General features: G+C 41.4%; 1 protein-coding gene across 1 annotated transcript in view; it reads right to left on the reverse strand.

Annotated features, from left to right (window-relative positions):
- LOC134467032 (inactive all-trans-retinol 13,14-reductase-like) overlaps positions 1-7,863 on the reverse strand; it is an 18,137-nt gene extending 10,274 nt beyond the window's left edge. Inside the window, exons 1-7 of the mRNA XM_063220956.1 lie at positions 7,698-7,863; positions 6,962-7,144; positions 6,340-6,581; positions 4,950-5,145; positions 3,243-3,440; positions 2,149-2,268; positions 803-941 (exon numbers count right to left, since the gene is read on the reverse strand). Coding sequence (XP_063077026.1) covers positions 803-941; positions 2,149-2,268; positions 3,243-3,440; positions 4,950-5,145; positions 6,340-6,581; positions 6,962-7,144; positions 7,698-7,863 — 1,244 coding nt within the window. The remainder of the gene's footprint in view (positions 1-802; positions 942-2,148; positions 2,269-3,242; positions 3,441-4,949; positions 5,146-6,339; positions 6,582-6,961; positions 7,145-7,697) is intronic.
- Positions 7,864-22,877: the final 15,014 nt, after the last annotated feature.

The raw sequence follows: 22,877 nt of genomic DNA on the forward strand, positions 1-22,877 counted from the left end.
TGCTTCTTGCTTTTGTTCTTTTTCTCAAAGGCAAATAGACTGCCCGACGTGTTATTAGGTTGAAACGCGTCGGGCAGTCTATTTGCCTTTGAGAAAAAGTAAAAAAGAAGAAACCGGAGTCCCACAGTCTCCTGGTCTTTATTTTTTGATGTCTACTTTACCCACTTACTGTTAGAGGACCCGTGTAATAAAGTCTGGATCTACACAGCGCTTCCATTTTTTCCTTTTTTCTGAGGTTTCTACATTTTTATTTTGTTCATGGTAGAGATGTTATCCAACCTAACACTACACAATCACGATTTCATTCAGTTTGTGTAAGAAGTTATTCAACTTACACAAACTGACACACACAGAATCTACTAAATGCTTGTTGTAATGATGTAGTAGTCTCACCAAACACATACTATACCTTCAGCAATCATTGTAAACATAGCAAATATGACAAACAATTTGTAAGATTGTTGCTCCAAATGTGGAATTGGGCCATTTCAGGTCAAGGACAAGGTTATGTCACAATTCACGCTCTTAACCAGCCATTTTCAAATTCAGACCAGTGGGTTGCCAGGCTTTTTCCAACATTTGAGTGTTTTTTCAAGAGCCATAAAAAATTGAGTTCTTTGTCCATGTGAACAACAAGGTCAACGTGTTAGGCCCCACCTCCACAAAACGCAAATTACATGATATCAAGTCTTTGGTACTGTGCCACACATTCTGAAAAGACTCGTTTTCAAGTCCATGGCACTCAAAGAGCTACGAGTGTGAGGTATCATATGAGTCAAGGATGTAATATTCATGCACTCACATCTTGTCCATGTCGTTGTCCTTGTAGAACCAGTTGGTGGCTTGGCTAAGTCCGAGCTCCTCTGGAATGGCATCAAATCCGCAGAAGGTGAGCAAGCATCCCTTACCTGGCTTCAGGAGGTTCACACGAGCCTGGATATCTGTATGTAAACAAACAAAGAAGTCATAAACAAAGAGAAAGCGAAGACATGAATAGCATATTCTGTGTACATTTGTATGCATAATAGAATAGAGCAGTATAGAATAGAATGGAATAGATGGTACATGATTTATTCTGTCTACATTTGTATGCATAATAGAATAGAGCAGTATAGAATAGAATGGAATAGATGGTACATGATTTATTCTGTCTACATTTGTATGCATAATAGAATAGAGCAGTATAGAATAGAATGAAATTAGACGGTACATGATTTATGCTTCAGGGTCTTTGATGCTGAGGTTTGGCTGGTTTGCTAAATTGCAGGGTCCAGCTGCTGTCATGAAGGATTTCCAAGACACTTTGGGATCTACATGACATGTGTTTGTGGTCTTTAGTTCTGATACACCCTAACTGAAGGCTAGCCCCATGTCAAACCCCAGCCCATTTCAATTCAATTCTTTATTTACATCAGACTCAAAGTACATGGTCCATATCAAGACAACAGTCAAAAATGTACATAGAGAAGTTAAGAATAGAAGAATTGGAGTACACAAAGAGGTAGCTAGCACTGGTCCATCTTGGTAGCTTCATCAACAGTCTCATAGTGTCATTATATGCTTGAAGCCAGCCATGAAGCTGTCGTGACCAGATTGCTAATGTCATGATGCAGAATCCTGTTGGGGGAGTTTGAATTGCAGGGCAGGATGAGGTTGATTTACAGCAAGCCCATGACTGCCCTGATGGCCGCATGTACGTATGTAATCTCTGATCTGTTGTGGTTTACAAAGGCAGTCAATACTGCCCCACAGAGGCAAAGAGCTGTAACTACACCAACATTTACACTGAGAAAAATGCCTTCAAGGCCTTGGTATGAGGTTAAGATATTGCCGTTACTGTACATTTGACATAGCAATATCTCTAAAATAGGACACATTTTCCACAAGATAAAGGAAGTGTGATGAAGATCAAGATGCTTGCTCATTGATGTTGTTTGAGACAAAAATGCTATAAAGTGCGATGGCCAGGCTAGTAGGTACTAACAGGCATGGGTGCCGCTAGGGGGGGGGAGTGATACAGATTCTAAGGGCCCAAGCACTGACAGCACTGAAAAGGGTCCTTAAGGGGGCCCAAAATTCAAATTTTTCATGAGCTCCAAAATTTCTGGCACCGCCCCTTCTAACAGGTAATGTAATGTCAGGACTCACCAGGCTGCATGCTGATCTCACGGGGCAGGAGCCTGTTGAAGGTGTTGAACAGGCCGCAGTTGGAGATGACCACTTTAGACCTCACCTCCACTTCCTCCTGGCCTTTCTTCACCACCACACCTGATCAATCACAAGACAGACGTAGCATATAAGCATTCCATTATGGCAGGGGTTCCCAACCTTTTTCAACTTGGGGCCCACTGGAAATTGTCAAAAATGTTCGGGGCCCACCTCTGACCCAATTAAGAATAAAACTCAAATAAATCAATAGCAACACACACCAAAATATGATTATTATTTTTGGAAAACGATTTCAAGGCGCACTTGGAATACCTTCAGGGCCCACCAGTGGGCCCCGGCCCATAGTTTGAGAATCACTGCAGTATGGAATATAGCACATACAAAACCATAAATGACACACAGGGCCATACACTGTATCGCATAATCAGTGGTAGCATAGTCTGTGGGCAACTCTACGTCCCTTTCACTAGTAGGCCTATTATATATACAGTCATAATCATCATGAAATGTAACACATTATATGTATCATAAAAGACAGATGATGAAATGTAACACATCCTGAAACATAAATGACACATGCCAATGATGCCATATATGGCCATATAATACGTTGTGAAATATATAACAAACAGAAAAAAAAAATCATGAACCAGTCCACATGGAGCTAATAACCACACATAACATACGTATATGAACAACAAGAAAGTAATTATGATTAAAGGGATCTCTGTATCTCGTGAAATTGCTGCCTGCAACATAATTTCCACGTGTAAAGAACAATGCTGTAATGTAACTACATTATCTGAATAAGACAACAAAGATATTGATCAGAAATAAGGCAAAGCAAAGTGTTAGGTATTGAGTTAACAAATGCAGAATAAATGCTTCTTAGTAAGGCACTGTTAAAGGTCTATGCCAATGGTTCTAAACCTTTTTTGAAAAAGCTCCCCCTGGATCTCATCATTAGCCTGCCACCGGCCCCCTAGGGTTCCCTAACACCCCCTGGGGGGGCTGTAGAGCCCCTCCTGAGAAATATTATGCTGTGCCATCCTTTTGCCCAGGCCAACACTCACCACACGCAGTTCCTTCAGCATCCAATAGGATTCGAGAGACCGGCGCCCTCACCAGCACCTCTCCGCCATACTTGCGGATGGTGTTGCTGATGTGGTAAGGGATCTCACTGGCGCCCCCCTTAGGATAGTAGGCACCACGCTTGTAGTGGTGGACGAGCAGGGAGTTCATGAGGATGCTGGAGTCCTTAGGTGGAGTTCCTGTAGGGAAGAGAACGCAATACAGTTAGTTAGGTAGTTAGTTAGTAGAGAATGCAATACAGTTAGTTCGGTAGTTAGTTAGTAGTTGTATTTGCAAGACAATCACCTCTCACCAGGCATGACACATAGACAGACATATCAAAGCAAAAGCAAAGAGGAGAAAATCAAAAGAATAGAGCTACTCACACTAGCACATTACACACTGAACTATTTGAAAGTTTAAACTTTAAAGTAGGGGACTGAAGGAGTGGTAAAAGTACAAGTACTAAATCAAGAACCTGACTTGAGTAGAAGTAGAAGTTCTCTTCTACCATACTCAACTGGAAGTACAATAGTATTCAAAACAATACCGACTCCTTGTTAAGCATTAGTTATGCATTTGTTAAGCATTATTCAAACCTTAGACAACCCTTTGTGAAACATTTGTGAACCATTATCTCTATTATTTCCCATTACGTAATCATTAACATACACTGTTAAAGGGACACTGTGCAGGAAATGGTCAAAAAAGGTACTGCAACTATGCTGCTCATTGAAACTGGGCTGCCTATTGCCAAATTTGATATTTACATGAAAGTTTACTAAGTAATAAACAAATATTTTCTAGTATGGTTCAAGTAGAGTCATTTTTGCAGCTAAAATTGGCTATTTTTGGAAATTCAAAATGGCGGACCATGGAGAAGATCCCCCTTTTCATGTATGAAAAGTGCATTTTTTCCAGATATAATGAATACTTAGAATTTGATGCTGGTGGTAAGTATTCATGAAAAAGGTAACATTAGTGAATGGGCAGCATACATTCTGGAAATAAACAACTAAAAATCTCACACAGTGTCCCTTTAATGGTTTTTGATACTGATACATGTGTGTGAGAGAGTCGGGGAAGGATTGGCAAATGATGAATGGTTTCTGTATCATTTGCCAATCCTTCCCCGACTCTCTCACACACATGCAAAAAGTACAAGTAGGCCTAGAGGAATTTCTGAAAACAAAAGTACAAGTACAAACATTTTAGTAGGCCTATAAGTCGACTACTTAAAGTCATACTGTACCATTTTTGGAAATAAGCTCATATTACATATCCCCTTGAGTTAAATAAATTAGGTTTACCCTTCTCCTGTACTTGCAACCGTTCTCCGAGAATGGCAGTGCAAATTTTACCTCCAAGCTAGCAGTTAACGTTGACTCCTATGAGACCAGTTAGCCGCCAGCTGGTCTCATAGAACTCAATGTTAACTGCTAGCATGGAGGTCACATTTGCACTGCCATACTCTCAGAACGGTTGAAAGTACAGGGGAAATGTATAACTCTATTATCCAACTCAAGGGGCTGTGTAATATGAGCTTATTTCCAAAATGGGACAGTATCACTTTAAGTATTTCTACTTCATTACTATACAACTCTCTCTGTCTCTCTCTCTCTCTCTCTCTGTCTCTGTCTCTGTCTCTGTCTCTCTCTCTCTCTCTCTCTCTCTCTCTCTCTGTCTCTCTCTGAGTCTAGTTGGCTCACCATGGAAGAGGTAGTTGAACATGAGCTGCAGGTCCTTGTTGTTGGTCTGCTGGTCTGCCCACCAGGAGGCGCTGGTGTGCGACAGCTTGAAGACGGAGAGGAGGCGGTCAGCAATGCCAGACTTGAGCAGAAAGAGGGCCAGCCAGCGAGGGATGAGCTTCAGTGAGGCCAGGGCAGGAATCTGTTTTGAACATAGCTAAAGAATGGGGCAAAAATGATCAGACTCAGCTGTAAGCTCAATTAGAAGCATGTTGACAGGAAGTAAATGCATTGTGATGATGGCTCAGAGATCCACACTTTTCTCCTATCTTACATAGCTTACAGAACGTTTTTTAAAATAGGACCAATGCGTACCTCATTCAATAACAATGGGGAACACAGCAATATTAATGAAATGACGTTGAGAGGCGGCCTTTAAAAGGGCCTTCCCAACAACCCCCATATGTGCCCCCCTCTACGCTGCCAAGGGCTCTCTAACACCCCTATCAGGCTCTACAGGGTTCCCACACCTTTTTCATGAACAAATTCAAGCACTTTTCAAGCACCTTCAGGCACCACATTTTCAGCTTCTCAGCACCTTTAATAGTTCACGGGAGGGGGTGTGGGGGTCCTCACCCAGAAAATGTTGTGTTTTTAAGAAGCAATTTCCTGCATTCTAATAAAAAATCTGAGGTAGTGAGATGTCAGATGGGATTTGCCATTCGACACCCTAAAATTGATGTACCTGAACAATTTATTTCTATTATTTGGCTTACTGAGTTTGATATCACACAAATTTCAAGCATTTTCAAGCACTTCACCAAAAATTCAAGCTTTTTCACAACCTTGAAATCACTTAATTGAAATTCAAGCATCTTGCCTCCAGGCTAGGCAGGCAGGGCCCCCAAGCCCCTATATAGTGAATAACAGCCCATACTGTACTACAGTAATGGTGATTTTGGTTCAAATGTTCATTCTTTTGCATTTTCGCTTGGGGCCCCACTTGACTCTAGAACCGCCTCTTCACAAGCCTCCCAACGCCCCTTTGACCTCATCATAAGCCTGACAATGCCCCCCTTAGTATTAAAAAAATAAAATGAACTAATGCCCCCCAATGGCAACTAAGCACAGCCCCATCTCAGCTGTATCCTTCTAAACGCCCCCCCTAGAGCTCCCCAATGTCCCCTGGGGGGCTCTGTAGCAAAGGGGAGTAGAGTTGCCCAGTTGGGACTCAAACCCAGACCCTCTGGGGTAGTAAACTGGGGCTCTGACTGCTACACCAAAGAGCCAGGCTCGTTGGCGTGTTAGTCAGAACACACCCACAACCCTAGTGATGGTCACTCCATCACAGGCTCTACCGCCCCCGTAGAGAAACGCTACTCTACAGGTTAATATCCTGCCCATTCAGTACCTTCATCAGTTTGAAGAAGTTCTCCACGGCCTGTGCGTCGTTGGGGAACTGCTTCTTCAGGTGGGCCTCCATCTCGGTCTCGCCGCTGAGGAGCGTGTACGTGCGGCAGTCGTCCCCCTGGCCGATGTGCATGGTGTTGATGTGCTGGTCCAGCTTCACGAACTCCAGCTGGCCCTCAGTGATCTGGTCAATCGCCACCTTCGTCAGGCCGTTCTCGTGCATCTGGCCGACGTAGTGGAGGCCTGGATTCATGCACACATACATGGACAGACATGCATACACCCAATGACAAACAAACACACACACACACACACAAATAAAACACCATCACAAGCCTAGTTGTGCTCCTTTTAGTCCAAATCCATTTCAGTTGTTATGTCCATAGTGCAAACAGACATGCACACACAGTGAACTATCAAGTGGCCTTACCAGTGTCACACACACACACACACACACACACACACACACACACACACACACACACACACACACACACACACACACACACACACACACACACACACACACACACACACACACACACACACACACACACACACACACACACACACACAAACTCTCAAACACACAAACACCTCTGTGCACTATCACCAAGTCTTACCGACATCGAACTCGAAGCCCTTCTCGACGAAGGAGTGGGTGCATCCCCCGGCGGTGTCGTGCTGTTCTAGAACCAGAACCTTCTTCCCAACCTTCGCCAGGCAGGCGGCCGCTGTCAAGCCCCCTACTCCACTCCCGATGATAACCGCGTCCAGATCATGTGGTATACACTCCTTAGTGAAGTCTGCACACAGATGGGGGAATATCAAAGGGTGTGAGCGGTGTGTACACTCACGTGTGAGTGTGAGTGTGCCTGTGAATGTGTATGCTGTTTGCATGAAACCTTGAATATACGGTACTGTATGCTTTCATATAATACAACCATATAATACTGTTTACCATAGGCGTAGCCAGGGGTGGGCCTGGGTGGGCCTGGGCCCGCCCACTTGACATCCAAGCCCACCCCATTCACACTTGACAGTCAACTGTTGCCTCATTGAACTATAATTAATGGCATAGCACTGAGCGATAATTAATCATTTTGTCAAAAGTTTGGTTCATCTTCTGTGATTTCTATGATTTCAATTTCAAAGTATCATTTTTGAGCACGATATTATAATATCTACCTACACGCTTTCGGGTTGGGCCCGTCCGATTTTTTCTGGGCCCAGCTGTTCTATTATTTCTGCCTACGCCCCTGTGTTTACTTGTATGGTTGTGGACTTTTTTTCATTCTTTACTAAAAAATGTAAGCCCTCAATGCAATGGTGGCATTGACGAATTTGACTTTGGCTCACCTTTCTTCAACACCTTGTCCCTCTTCTTCTGGTCCATCTGCTGGGGCTCCTTGGACCTCACAGACTCCAGGGAGAACGGGCTGGACTTGCTGAAGAGGAACCAGTAGATTCTCCTAAGAAAGTCCAGCGGCCACCAGAGGAATATTCCTTGCAGAGCCAGCCACATCCTGTTGGTTCTATAGTGTTCACACTCTCAAAGTTCCAAACGTGGACTTCTGTGATTGAGGATCGATAAGTCTTCAGTGTGTTCAACAGCTGTTGGTCACAAAACAGTCAGATGTATAATAAATGAATTTCAAAATGATTTTATCATGCTTCTTAGTTACAGTAATATCAGCAAAATCATAGTTTGAAGTGGGTAGGGAATTCATTGAAGAGAACATTAATAAAGCTCCAACTGCCCTGACGCAACCTTAAAATCTGAACGCACCCTTAAAACCAGAAAATTGCACTTAAGTGTTAATAAACTTACTCAGACTGCATACACACATCATGAACAAGCCCAGTCACAAGGAAATTGAAATAATTATCATATCAATCTTTCCTTACCTCCTGTCCTATAAGATGTAGCCGACGGTTTCTTGCAGTATCTTCAGTGCTGTATCTTGTGTTGAGCCCACTGTGGTTTCTCCCTCTCTGATGATCTGAGCTACTTTTATACCCTGACTGCTAAGCCATATGTGAAGTCTGAACCAGTTTGACACCCTTATTACTGAGCCTTCTTTGATGATCTGAACCAGTTTGACACCCTCACTGTTTAGCCCTCTGTAAAGATCTGAACAAGTTCCCCATCCTGATAATCCTCTGGCCTCTTTAATGCTGTATAGGTTGTTGTGGGTGGTAATTTTATGTTAAATAGGTCTATGTAGCAGTTATTTGAAATAGGATTAGTCAAGCTCTGTGTGTTAGGTCACCTAATGAATGTCCATGGCCGGTTCTAATCAGTTTGTTGCCCTAGGCAAGCACCCCTTTTCTTTTTGTGCATTTAGAAATTGGCATCTGTAAGCAAAGCGTCATCAGTCTGATCGAGCACAGGTGATCTAATACCTACGTTCATATATATGCCCATTACTGTAATAAAGTAAAGTTAAATGTTTTATTTTCACTCGATGTTCAGAGTGATACTTCATCCCCTTTCCTTTTTGTGCATTTAGAAATTGTCATCTGTGAAGTATAGCGTCATCGAGCACTGGTGATCTACAAGTAGTAGCCTACCTACTTACATACATATCTTTACTAAGTGCCTATGAATTCACTGATTCTTAAAAGTTTGACAAAAACATGTCCCAGCAACAAAATTGCTAATTCTGTTGAAAATCAATTAATGTAAAATAATATTTACTATTATTTTCTGATTGCTCAAAATGTGTCCAGCATATTCGTCACCGCCGTCAGATTGTTTTTTAAAAAGACAATAAATTCAGGTAAGCACAAAGTCATCTTCATTACTGAGGACCCTTTTTCAAACCTTCAGCTCCTGTAGGCTTACTATTTTCTCTTCAATTTGTTAATTTGTTTGGACACTAGTTCTGTCCTAACCATAAACTGTTAGCATCGTCAGGGTTTTTAATAGTATTCTATTATATTAGTGTTTATTAATATATTCTTTTTCAGCGGAGATATGAAGCACCTAAGAAACAGGGTGAAAACGAAATGGCTAATGTGAACAAGCGATGCATAATATGTAAAAGAATAGTTTTTTGTCAGCCACCGTCAGATTTTGTTCCATAGCTCGTAATCTTGTTCCATATTGTGCTAAATTGTCGTGGTTAATGAAACATTACCAGACATAATTGTGATCCAAAATACTCTAGCTTCTATTGAGGTGCATTTGGAGAGTTTTTTGTCACCACGGCAGACAAAAAACCTGATGGTGGTGACATCTGATGGAGGTCACAAAAAACACAGAAGTTGTTTTTTTGGAAGGAGTTTTACATGTTTTTGACAAGTTTAAAGAATATGCTTACAATATGCATCTACAATTATGTTGAATTATTAAAGTAATTCTTCACTACAATACAGTAAACTTATTTTTTTACTTCTAATTCTGTCTGACGCTGTTGACAAAACCAAGACCCTATTTTATGAAAAATACAACATGGGGAGCTTAGCTAATATATTCCGAGCACAGCCAAGACCTTCGTCTATGATAATACACCTCTATATTTTAGGTTTGAACAACTTTTTTTCTTTTTTTCTGCCACATTCTCAAAAATCAGTGATAAAGTGTTTATACAGGATACCATTGACTTGAGAGGGCTATTTATTTTGTTAAATGTGGGTAATAATGAGGCCACTGTCACCACCTACAGATTACTGTCACCACCGTCAGTTCTTCAGTCACCACCATGAGAAAAAATGTGCTTACAAAATGTTCCTTAGGAGTTATTGAACTATCAAAGTAATAGTTAGGGAAAGATATGGATATTTTGGGAAATCTGTGAACTAATTTCTTACCAATAGATTTTTTTACCATGTGTTCTTACAGGTGTCTAGACACACCTCATAATTTATCCACGGCCAAATCCAATGGGAATTTCCGTGACACCCCTTCAAAGTTGGGGTGCACAGAAGGCCTATGTAAAGCTTGGAACACGGCCGATTGGGGGGAAAGGATGCATAATGGGTCATAACTACATACAGAGACAAATGAACACATTTTTCCACACATTAATGACCAAGTGAATTCAATTGAGGGGTATTTTTGGACATTTGACCACATTTGAACCCCGTTTTTGGTAAAAAACGACAAAAAATGGCCTTGAATGTGTAGAAATTTTTTTTTTTTTTTATCATATTTCCAAGTTGTATCCATTATCACCACTTGCTCTTCATTTCTCATTTACAGTATGCTTTCTTTCAATGGAGGTACCGCGCCTTTGAACTTGATGCCTGGTGGGTGCGTAGGTTCCAGTGGATTAACTTGAAGCAAAGAAGGGGAACTCGCACACCGTTCTGCCGAATGCAATGTTGAACTTTTTATTGCATTAGAAAAACAAAAAAAGGTGCTACCCAAGTGTAGTGCAAACGTTTCGGTCACAGTCAGACCATCATCAGTGCCTGCTGATCATCCATCATCGGCACTGATGATGGTCTGACTGTGACTGTGGAAACTGTATATAGTCTGGATTTGATTATTCTATTGGTATTAAGGTGAAATAATAACCCAAAGTTTACCATTTTTAACCCTTTAATGCCCTAGACTGGAACCCGGAAAAAGGTTGCAGAAGGGGACATAACTTCTGAAGTAAATTACATACAGAGACAAATTAACACATTTGTCCATACAATAGTGACCCAGTGAATACAATTGAGTGGTTGTTTTGGACATTTGACCACATTTAAACTGCGCTGTTGGTCAAAAAACTGCAAAAATGGCTTTAAAAGCATAGAAATTCAGTCATATTTTCATGTTTTATCGCATCCGTTTTCACCACTTGCTCTTTATTTCTCAATTACAGTATGACAATATACAGAATAAGGTATGGATTTGATTATTTGATTGGTATTAAGCTGAAATAATACCCCAAAGTTTACATTTTTAACCCTTTAATGCCCTAGACTGGAGCCCGGAAAATGATGAAATTTGTCAGAATGTGGGATAAGTTTGGAGGCAAACCACATACAAACACAAATGAGCATATTTTCCCATACAATACTGACCCAAGAAATGAAACAGAGTGTTTTTTTTTAGTTTTGTTTTTTTAACTTTTGATCAAATTTAAAATGATCAAACTGTCATAGATGTCAGTGTGGTGGAGGTGCAATTGGGTGGGCGGGTGCTGGTCACTGGTAGCAGTTGGGGTGGGAGTGGGGGGTTGGTAAATTTCCTCAATGTTTTTTTTTTCTGAGAGCTATGTATCTCTGAAGTATACTGTATATCTGTATATCGGTGCGATAGCTAGTTGGATCACCCTCTTTGGTAAATATGCCATTTGAAGAAAAAGAAAAAAAGAAAACCGCCTGAGTTTCGCTTAGACCACTTCTGGCTGTTATTCCAGCTTCCTACAGTGGTTTGAATATACATATTAATTAAGATAAACATTTAACCTGATAGTTACACCATCCAGTTTGTCATTTTTATTTATGTTTCAAAATAAAATGATGTAATATGGCAATTCATGCCTTATCAAATCATACATAATTGCATCACTGCTAATAATAGCTTTGTTGGAGATTAAAAAACAATTAGTTGTATCTCTGGAGGTAGTATACACTCTACGACCACTTAATTAGGTACACCTTGCTAGTGCTATGTTGGACCCCCTTTTGCTTACAGAACTGCTTTAACTGCCTTCAACGATACTCAGGTAGGCTGTGGCATTCCAGCATAGTTCAAATGGTGCTAAAGCCCTTACGAAAATCGACCATGGTTTTACTATAGTAAAGTAACCATGGTTTCTCTAAGTACTCTGAAACAACCATAGTATTACAATGGCTTGTGCATGCTTTTTTGGGTAACCATGAAAACTGTGGTTCCTGACTAACCATGGATCATGGTTATTCATGGTTTCAATGTTTTTTTCAGCATGGTTTGTGTCTATGTTTTAACCATAGTCACAAACCATGCTCAATAAACCATGGTTAACTGTGGATTTCATGGTCACCCCCCAAAAAACTTGTTCACATCCGTGGTGTAATGGTTAGGGAGTTCACTGAGTTGCAGGTTCAAATCCCATCCTTACCTATCCCTTCACCTTCATGACTGAAGTGTCCTTGAGCAAGGCACCTAAACCCACATTGCTCCAAGGACTGTCACCAATATGTGTGTTGGATAAAAAAGCAGCAGCTAAGTGTAATTGTCCAATCTTATATTGACCAATGTTAGTGAGCCTGTGTGAGTTATAGCCTCAGTTATTTCCTGTTCTTAGCTGACTGTAGAGGCATCTGGTGTGGTTTTCTGCAAATGTAGCACATCAGCACAAGGTTCGACATGCTATGCACTCAGAGATGCTCTAATGTATGTGTTTCTGAAATACCTAAACCTACCCATCTCCCTTGGATTTAGTGGTGCTCAGCTGTATTTGGTTAGCCTGGCACCCACCAACAAAGTGCTCTGAGCTGTAGATGAATTCGGTGGAGTACAGAATAGGGTAAATGCTACTGGGGAATGTGGTTTCCTGTGGTGCACCAGCAGGGAAGCTGACAGGAGGGGACAAAAGGGTCAATTGTCCTTGGCCCAGGGAGAGATGGGGCCCAGAATTCGGTCTCCATTACATTGAATGTATTGAGTTGGGGGCCCTTTCTGATGGCTTTGTCCTGGGCACAGCCAAAGCAGTCAGCGGCCCTGAGCACCAGTGCTACGTACTGACCACACACTCTGATGTTAGGTCCCCCAGTCTGACAAACTGAGATGGTAGTCTGTGATCCATACCAGGTCAAGCCACAACCCCACCCCCAGCAGTTAATAGTCGTGTTTGCAATTCCGCAGATATTTGCATGATCACAATGAGGTCTGCATGGTCTTAGAAAGGTGGGGTTGAATGCTTGGCAAAAAAGGTGGACAGAAATATCTAATGTGACTTCCCAAGACATAAAAAGCTGCTTCATGAGGCAGTGAGTGAACTTCTTCACAAACATGTGGACTGGACACTCAATTCACGTCAACTAGATGACTGCCAATCAGGGCAGATTACTGACGACATGGTGGCTGCACAAGTAGCAAAGCCAGCAACTTACATACAACATCGGCTAGCCTCAATGAACACAGTCCATGCTTCTCCACAGCTGTTCGGCTATATTATTTGAACAGCCGGCAACACAACACGTTTTCAGCATGTTGCGTGTGAACAACACTAGTCTACAGGTCCTTATCTTTAGTTTATTAAACCCCAACATCACCAATAGGCATGAACGGCCATCCAGGTACTTTGCTTGTATATACGTTACGCACCTTTATGGGTGAAAACAAACCGAATGTCTCATCACTTACATGCTACATCGGCTTGTCTAAATGAACACAGTCCATGCTTCAGCCATGGCTATTTGGCATTATTATCTGAACAGCCGGCAACACATCACGTTTTCTGCATGTTGCGCGTGAAAAACGCTAGTCTACAGGTCCGTATCTTTTGTTTATTAAACCCCAACATCCCCACTTGACTTGCATGGGTTGTTTCCCCCCACAAATGGGCGTAACACACATGGAAAACGTCACGCCGTTCATGAGTATTGACTTGCATGGGTTGTTTTCCCCCACAAAAGGGCGTATCGCACATGGAAAACGTCACGCCGTTCATGAGTATTGGTGCCTACCGGTCACATGATGAGCCCTGTCACAGCAGATTGCTGTAAGGAATTAAAGGCACATGTCTCATTATGCTACAAATGCATTTCTTATGTAACTTTTTCCATGCAGTGCAATAGTAGAGAAGTTAATTTCATTTAATTCAAAAATATTAAATCTGATGCATTTATTAGGTTGTGCTTACTTACAGAAAAGTAAAACTATTTCTAATGTATACCCATAGTATGGCATTTTTCATATAATTCAACTCCCTGCTGAAAGGTTAACATTCACAACACTATGGATTGACAGCATGATTCTACAGTAGTTGAGATTTTGTTATTATTAGAAAATAGGCTCTCAATTATAAAACCAATTGTCGGCCATGGTTTATAGGCTATACAATTTTCATATAATGAATTCCTCTATGTCTGTCAACATCAAGGACAATGTAAGTAATGATAAAGTGATGCTTAGAAGGTTCTGTGGCCTGTTGTTAGTGGGTAGACAAAAAGTCACTTTTCAGAAAATCCCCCTCAGGGACAGGTTCTTGAGAGGATGTACAAACGTTAAATCCAACAGCTATGATGTCTAACTTGCTATCACACAACTATACTCCAGAGACACACAGGTTTCGAAAAAATATAGAGGCCTAGACAGTGAGAATTTGCCTGGCACTAACCCCATTTTTGGGCCCTTGGCACAGATGAACACAGATTTTCCATACAATGCTGACCCAAGAAATGCAATGAAGTGTTTTTTTTTTTTTTTTTTAAATCTTTCGGCAACACTTGCACAGCATTTCTGGACAGAATTAGCAGTAAATGGGCTAAAATGTGTCCAAAAAATGATCACCCTTTCATTGTTTCCAATGTTATTGTGTGCTTTTTTCACCTCCTCTTAATTTATTATGTACCGAATCAATTTGGTTATTGTATTGGATATTAATCTGAAACAGAATCTCACTTAAGTGAATCTTTTGCATCAAACCTGAAAAGCCAAAATAGAGTTGGCCTATAAAATGGACTTACACTGATGAAATTCTTAATTTGAACGAATGAAAAGACGGTTGATTTTCAACACATTTTACGCTGTTTTGTCCTGAAATTCAGTTTAAATGTGGTCAAATGTCCAAAACAACCACTCAATTTCATTTCTTGGGTCAGTATTGTATGGGAAAATATGCTCATTTGTGTTTGCATGTGGTTTACCTCCAAACTTATCCCACATTCTGACAAATTTGATCATTTTCCGGGCTCCAGTCTAGGGCATTAAAGGGTTAAAAATGTAAACTTTGGGGTATTATTTCAGCTTAATACCAATTAAATAATCAAATCCATACCTTATTCTGTATATTGTCATACTGTAATTGAGAAATAAAGAGCAAGTGGTGAAAACGGACGCAATAAAACATGAAAATATGACTGAATTTCTACGCTTTTAAAGCCATTTTTGCAGTTTTTTGACCAACAGCGCAGTTTAAATGTGGTCAAATGTCCAAAACAACCACTCAATTGTGTTCACTGGGTCACTATTGTATGGAAAAATGTGTTAATTTGTCTCTGTATGTAGTTTACTTCAGAAGTTATGTCCCCTTCTGCAACCTCTTTCCGGGTTCCAGTCTAGGACATTAAAGGGTTAAAAATGGTAAACTTTGGGTTATTATTTCAGCTTAATACCAAATAAATAATCAAACCCAGACTATATACAGTATATTGTCATACTGTAAATGAGAAATAAAGAGCAAGTGGTGAAAACGGACACAATAAAACATGAAAATATGACTGAATTTCTACGCTTTTAAAGCCATTTTTGCAGTTTTTTGACCAATAGCGCAGCTTAAATGTGGTCAAATGTCCAAAACAACCACTCAATTGTGTTCACTGGGTCATTATTGTATGGACAAATTCTCTGTATGTAATTTACTTCAGAAGTTATGTCCCCTTCTGCAACCTTTTTCCGGGTTCCAGTCTAGGGCATTAAAGGGTTAAAAATGGTAAACTTTGGGTTATTATTTCACCTTAATACCAATAGAATAATCAAATCCAGACTATATACAGTATATTGTCATACTGTAAATGAGAAATGAAGAGCAAGTGGTGATAATGGATGCAACTTGGAAATATGATAAAAAAAAAAAGAACATTTCTACACATTTAAGGCCGTTTTTTGTCGTTTTTGACCAAAAACGGGGTTCAAATGTGGTCAAATGTCCAAAAATACCCCTCAATTGAATTCACTGGGTCAGTAATGTGTGGAAAAATGTGTTAATTTGTCTCTGTATGTAGTTTACTTCAGAAGTTATGACCCATTATGCATCCTTTCCCCCCAATCGGCCGTGTTCCAATTTTTACATAGGCCTTCTGTGCACCCCAACTTTGACGGGGTGTCACGGAAATTCCCATTGGATTTGGCCGTGGATAAATTGTGAGGTGTGTCTAGACACCTGTAAGAACACATGGTAAAAAAATCTATTGGTAAGAAATTAGTTCACAGATTTCCCAAAATATCCATATCTTTCCCTAACTATAATAGCATATTTAAGTCTACACAAGTATTTCTGAAATAACAAAAATTGTTTGTTCTATTTAGGCGTAAAGTAAGCACTGCATGACGGTAAATGTTTTAAAATCAGTAGGCCTACTCATTAAGCAGTATTAAAATTTAACAAAAGTGCTTTTTCAACTTTTAAAGGCATATGTGTAAACCAAAAAATACACATAAGGCCTAATTCACACAAGAGTGGGGATGCGGAGAGGGACAGAAGCGTTTTTTACCAGCCGTGGCGAAAATACATGGAAACTGGCAGTAGTCGGGTGGTAGCGGTGCGGGAGATGGCTCTGATCCGCGCTGCATTTGGAAAATAGAACGCGAGTGGATTTTGGACGGCAGCGGTGTCCCATTGAAATTAATGGCAAAGTAGCGAACTAGCTTTGGTAGTGGGGGGACTGGGGAACAGGACTGGTCGTGCACACTGACGCTGAATGGGAGTAATGATTGCTTTCTTTTTTAAAAACACTTTCTATGAAGCCCATATCTATAGTGCATTATGAGTGCATTTATAACAAATCATAATGCACATTATAATTACTTACAACTAGTGGTGGGCCGTTATCGGCGTTAACGTGCTGCGACAATGTGAGAGTCTTTTCGCGCGATAAAGAAAATATTGCACGTTAATCTATTCTCAAAATATAGGTTTGGAGTTTGGGTATGCACGTCACCATAGCGTTTAATTGACAGACGCTTTCAGACTGCGCTCCAGCCGTTTCTCCTCTTCACCTGTTGCTTCAGCAGACCTACTATATGAAGTGTTTGCATGCTGAAAACATTAATCCCTCTGCCGTGGTAGGTGTTGTTTGAGTGCTTTTTCATAAGTGGTAGACTTGAGAGACATTATTGTTTGAGGTGAAGCATAGAGAGACATTATTGTGTGTGAGTAGGCTACCAGCCCGACATAGCCTACATTTCCTCACGCATTGCATGGAACTCATAGCCTAAACAACTTCCAGAAATCTTGCCTGTGCCATAATTGTAAAACATTCCGTGTGATATGCGTTTTGAAGATTGTCAAACTGAAACTGTCAATATCTACTCTCGCTGAATGTTTGTGTTGCAATCGCGCACATTTGCGACTCAGTGAGATATTCTCATGTCAAACGGTAATAATCCTCGCGGTTGTCGCGCTTGATTTTTTTTTTTTTTAATGCAAACGGAATTCATTTCGAGTTGTAACTCCTCTGGCATTCTAACTCTGAGAAAAAATGGCAGGTTTAGGCCAAATAGCTGTGTGCCAGTGCTGTAGATTCTGTAAAGCCAGTAGCCTGGCTTTGCTGAGGGCTGTTGGGCCCAGAGCCATACAGAGGGGAGAGTTACGCGAACCGTTTTTGTGGACTGCCCTTTTGGCCTTTTTGAACCTGAACACTTACCTGGATACTTACCTTTGTTTCATGGACTGCCTTTTGCATTTTTTTGACAAACTGACTAAGTGCCTGAATACTTAACTCTGTTTTTGAAGAAGATGTTTTAGTTGCAACGAGTTCTACGAGTCTCAGTATCTCTTTTGACGTTTTTTCTGTTGGATCTTTATTTTTGGAACTACCCTAGCCCTGACCTCAGTGTGTGTGCACATTAAATCTGCCAAACCTGATCTGCATTTGGGTCTCTGTCTCTGAATTCTTACAGTTTCATCATGCTTTATGTTAACAATAATGAATAACCATGAATCTAGCTTATAATACTTTTTATTATATGGTTGTGACGTCATCTGTCGAATGCTCCATTCATTTCAACGGGGCTCCCCAACGTTCGGACGTCTGTTATTTTTCGATAACGGACGGGTTGGTCTATAACAGACCGCTGTCAATGGCAACAAGACTTTTCACTGCTAAAGCGACTTTTCAACAAGACTTTATCAGCTGCTGTGATAGACAGCACCCGTTGTCCTGGCTACCGCTGTCAATGGCAACAAGACGTTCACTGCTAAAGCCACTGGCTTGTATACAAGTCAGTGGCTAAAGCGAATGTTTCATATCACTCCGCAGGGGGTCCGGTCTTTTGTCACTCTAATCAGCTGCTGTGATAGACAACACCTGTTGTCCTGGCTAGCCTACCTAGCTGTTGCCTAGCGGTGCATGTTCCACAACGGCACTGTTTTGTTTTGCGCAGCAACAATCTTAACATTAAATAGGTCTAAAGAAATGTCCCCGCATGTGTGAATCATTTAAGTATATCCATATAATAAGCGGGTTAACTTTCGGCGAGTTGGTCGCTTTGTGGAATAGCAGCACTTCAGAGAGAACAAGACCCCTCCGCTCCGCGTCGGGGTCTAAAGATTCTCTCTGTCGTGCTGCTATTCCACGGTAGCGACCTTCTCGCCGAACGTTAACCCTTACATAAATCCAAGGGTATTATGAGTGCTCATGACTAGATATAAACTACTGGCTGCCTGATGGGGCTTACAGTACATTATGACGCATTATACAGTGCGTTATAGATGCATCCTGTGAAAAGGAGGATTCCCCCCTTTTCATGAATTCATGGTTTTAAAGTCACTTATGATGTGTGTGTTATTTTGGACACGTTGGTTGGCGCTTTCGGTGCTCTTGAAGAAGGAGCACAGGAGAGAGGTGAACACACGCACGCACGCACACACACCAGCACACATTCATGTTGGGACCTTGTTTGTTTCATCAATGCCATTATTAGCGACTGCAGCGCAGATGATGGACACCTGCACTTGAACTCTCGCTCCTCTGACCTTAATTGGCACTGATGCGGAACACGCGCTGTTAAGAGTTAACAACTTTGACTTTGGGAAGGGGTGTGGGTTTCAATGTGTATGGACTTTGTATGATTGTTGTGTTTTTGTTTTCATGTAGCTACAGTCTGTTTTGTGTAGGGGGCAACTGTATTTCTGTTTTGTGTTTAAGATTGTGATTGTTTTGTTAGACTATGATTTAGAACGGCAATGCTGTAAGGTCTTGTGGTATGGACCAGTAATCTGTACTTGGGAATCATTGGATGATTGTACTAATTGAATGATTGCCCTGTTAAGTGACAGGTGTGTAGCCTATATAGGCCCTGTGTTAATCTGTGTTCAGGGTTGATGTGAGATGCACAGAAACGGAGCAGTTGTTGTGAGCTGGCTCTGGTAGACAGGTCATCAGCTGGGAAAATTAGGCCTTTCGTCCTACCGCACTTTTCTCTGTGGATTACTGACCAGAAGCCCTATTGGAAGAAATTGAAACATGGGGCCACATACATTTTTGCTCAGAATTCAATATGGCCGCTTATTGGTGGTATGCAGACATTACCTTGGATACTGTGGCTCTGAGACTTGCTGTCTCGGTCAAAGATGCAAAGATACTGTGGCTCCGAGACTTGCTGTCTCGGTCAAAGATGCAAAGATACTGTGGCTCCGAGACTTGCTGTCTCGGTCAAAGATGCAACAGTTACACAGAATTTCTCCTTTTTGAACAATGACATGTCACCCATAATGTTGTGTGCATTGAACTATGCTAATTGAACCTTCACACTTCACTTTACTGGTGCAATGTGCCATTAATGAAGATTGGCCAACAGGCTGGTCCACTTGAGCCATTAAACTTCCAACACTAAAATTATAGGTGTCTCAGTTATTTTGTCCACCCCCTGTATCTTGCCACTTTGAAATATCCAAAGGAATGGTGTCAAATCATTGAATCTCACAAACACCGTGGACTGCTGAACAAAGGCATATTGTCCTGCCAAACTGTGTGTGTGTGTGTGTGTGTGTGTGTGTGTGTGTGTGTGTGTGTGTGTGTGTGTGTGTGTGTGTGTGTGTGTGTGTGTGCGTTTGTATGTGTGTGTACGTGTGCCTGAGGGCGTTTTTCTGAAGTGTGAGTGGCCAGTGTGCTTCTTTACATACACTGATAGTCTATTATAGCATGTATGCCCCATCACACTGTGAAGTAGGCTAAAACAAATTAAGTTGGACAGTGTGTTTTCCAATGCAATGTTCGCCTCTACACTCCGCTTCTTCCTCACATTTTCCTGGAAGCTTGACAGGTCCATCAATCGTAAATCAACCACGAGTTGGACAGCCCATTCATATTCATTGGCCGCGGAAGTGTGGCCCAACCACGAAAGACGGGGCTTTATCGTTAGGGCACCACTACCGTTATAGATTATTTTAATTTCGTGGAAACACGACGCATCTCGTGCGATAGGGCTCAATGATCACAGGACGAGATTGAATAGCTGTTTAGAAAGAAAGAAAGAAAGTGAAAGCCCATTGGGAAACTCCAACTCCCATTGTCATTGTGACACAGCAGTCTACAGCACACAAGTGAACACTGCACACTGCACACAACGAAATTGCATTTATGCCTCACCCGTGCAAGGGGGCAGCCCTCAGTGGCGCCCCATGGGGAGCAGTGCGGTGGGACGGTACCATGCTCAGGGTACCTCAGTCATGGAGGAGGATGGGGGGAGAGCACTAGTTAATTACTCCCCCCACCAACCTGGCGGGTCGGGAGTCGAACCGGCAACCTCTGGGATGCAAGTCTGACGCCCTAACCGCTCACCCATGACTGCCCTGTTTTGCCCTTTAGTGAATTTTACATTCATTTTACCTCCGCCAAGGCGGTTATGTTTTCGGTCACGTTGGTTTGTCTGTTTGCCTGTCTGTTTGTCAGCAGGATAACTCAAAAACGAATCAACGGATTTGGATTGGGGGTGTGTAAATACCAAATACCACAATAGCCCTGATGATTTTCTGATGCTACTACATGTTTGAAACACTGCTGTCATTTTTTTTTTAACTTCCAAACCCCCCACCCCCCCACCACAAAAATTACTTTTTGTGATGTTTTTTGGTTCATGCAAATTGGTCTTTGCCTCTTTGTAAGGATAGGCTTCACTTGTGGATACCAGGCCCTCAAACAGACTTCATGAAGACTATTTCTGACCACTTGAGCAGAAACATGCACATCAGTACCCTGCAAACCTCATTTTTCAGGGCTCTGGCAGTGCTTTTCCTGTGCCACCTGTCCCAAGGAAGGAGATGGTGATCCCGCTTCTAAATTTTAAAACCGTTCTAGTCTCCTATACGTCCCCTGGTGCAATGGCATGTCTCTTGGCATCACGTCCATGCTCTGAACACTCTGCTTCTTGCCACAGCACACATTGATGTGGTATCTTGGATGAATAACAGCTGAGCAAATTTAGTGGGTGATAGACACCAACCCATGGTAACTCCAGGGGTGGGACATTGAAAACATGCGTGTGACCAAAAAACAGCCAGAAAGGATGGAAAATAGAGATAGGCTGTGCCATCACCCACAGGATAACTCTGTTTTTTGGTTTGTTTATATTACCTTTACTATTTCTACCCACTATGTGTTCAATTTGCGCAACAGTAGTCAAAGGCTGATATCACAAAAGTGATCCACACTGATCATTGTGACATAAAAGAGACAATGCGTTTAGCCCTTTGCGCAGAGCCTATGTTTTAACCTTATTGTCCTCAAAATTGTAATGCCCAAGTCTTAATCTCTTATCTAAGGCTCTCATATCAATGTTGTTATGATGTAGTTGAGTCATTCCAGCAAAGTCTGATTGGGTCTGAACTGATCATGGAATGTAGGTGGGCACATCTGTACAAAGAGGCTATATTCCATGATCAGTTCACATGATTTTTAAGCAATTTTGATTACTTTAACCCTCAATATAACCTAGAAATAAGATATTGCATTGTGTAAAATATTGGCATACCACATAAGTAGCCATTTAAGTGCCCTTAGTTAACTTTCTACACTGAAACATCAAAAATAGGCATTTTAAACCATTTTCGTGACCTTTGACCTTAAGTAGGACTGACACTACACATTTTGCTGCTCACTTACAGTATGGCATGGTACATGAAATACCATTCAATAGCCCAGCATGAACATATTTCTATTCTGCACTCCATAAAAGATGGGGAACCATGGAAAAATGGCAGAAAATAGGCATTTAAGACCATATTGATGACCTTTGACCTTGAATATGACCTTGACATTTGACTTTTACACCTGAAGTACACCTCCAGCATGGCATGCCACATGAAATGCCATTAGATGATCCAGCATGGACATATATCACTCTGTACCTCATAAAACATTGGGAACTATAGACAATTAGGACAAAAACAGGCGGGCTTGATTAAAAAAAAAAACTACACCAATGTATTCCTAAGACATGGTAGCATTAGAAAATCTGGGCTAAAGTTGAATCTGAACATTTTCATCAAATAACCCCCCTCCCTGGATGAAACTCTGTGGAACAAGTGATTAAATTCTGGTGGTGCTCCGGATCACGAACCACAACCAATATTTTTAAAAAAAAGGTTCTTCACCATTGCTGGCCTATAAATCTACGCCGCTAGTGACCATAAATTGAATTGCGGACAGGGCAGATCTCAACATTGCAGT

This window comes from Engraulis encrasicolus, chromosome 17 (genome assembly GCF_034702125.1).
Source record: "Engraulis encrasicolus isolate BLACKSEA-1 chromosome 17, IST_EnEncr_1.0, whole genome shotgun sequence".
In the NCBI taxonomy this organism is placed as follows: Eukaryota; Metazoa; Chordata; class Actinopteri; order Clupeiformes; family Engraulidae; genus Engraulis; species Engraulis encrasicolus.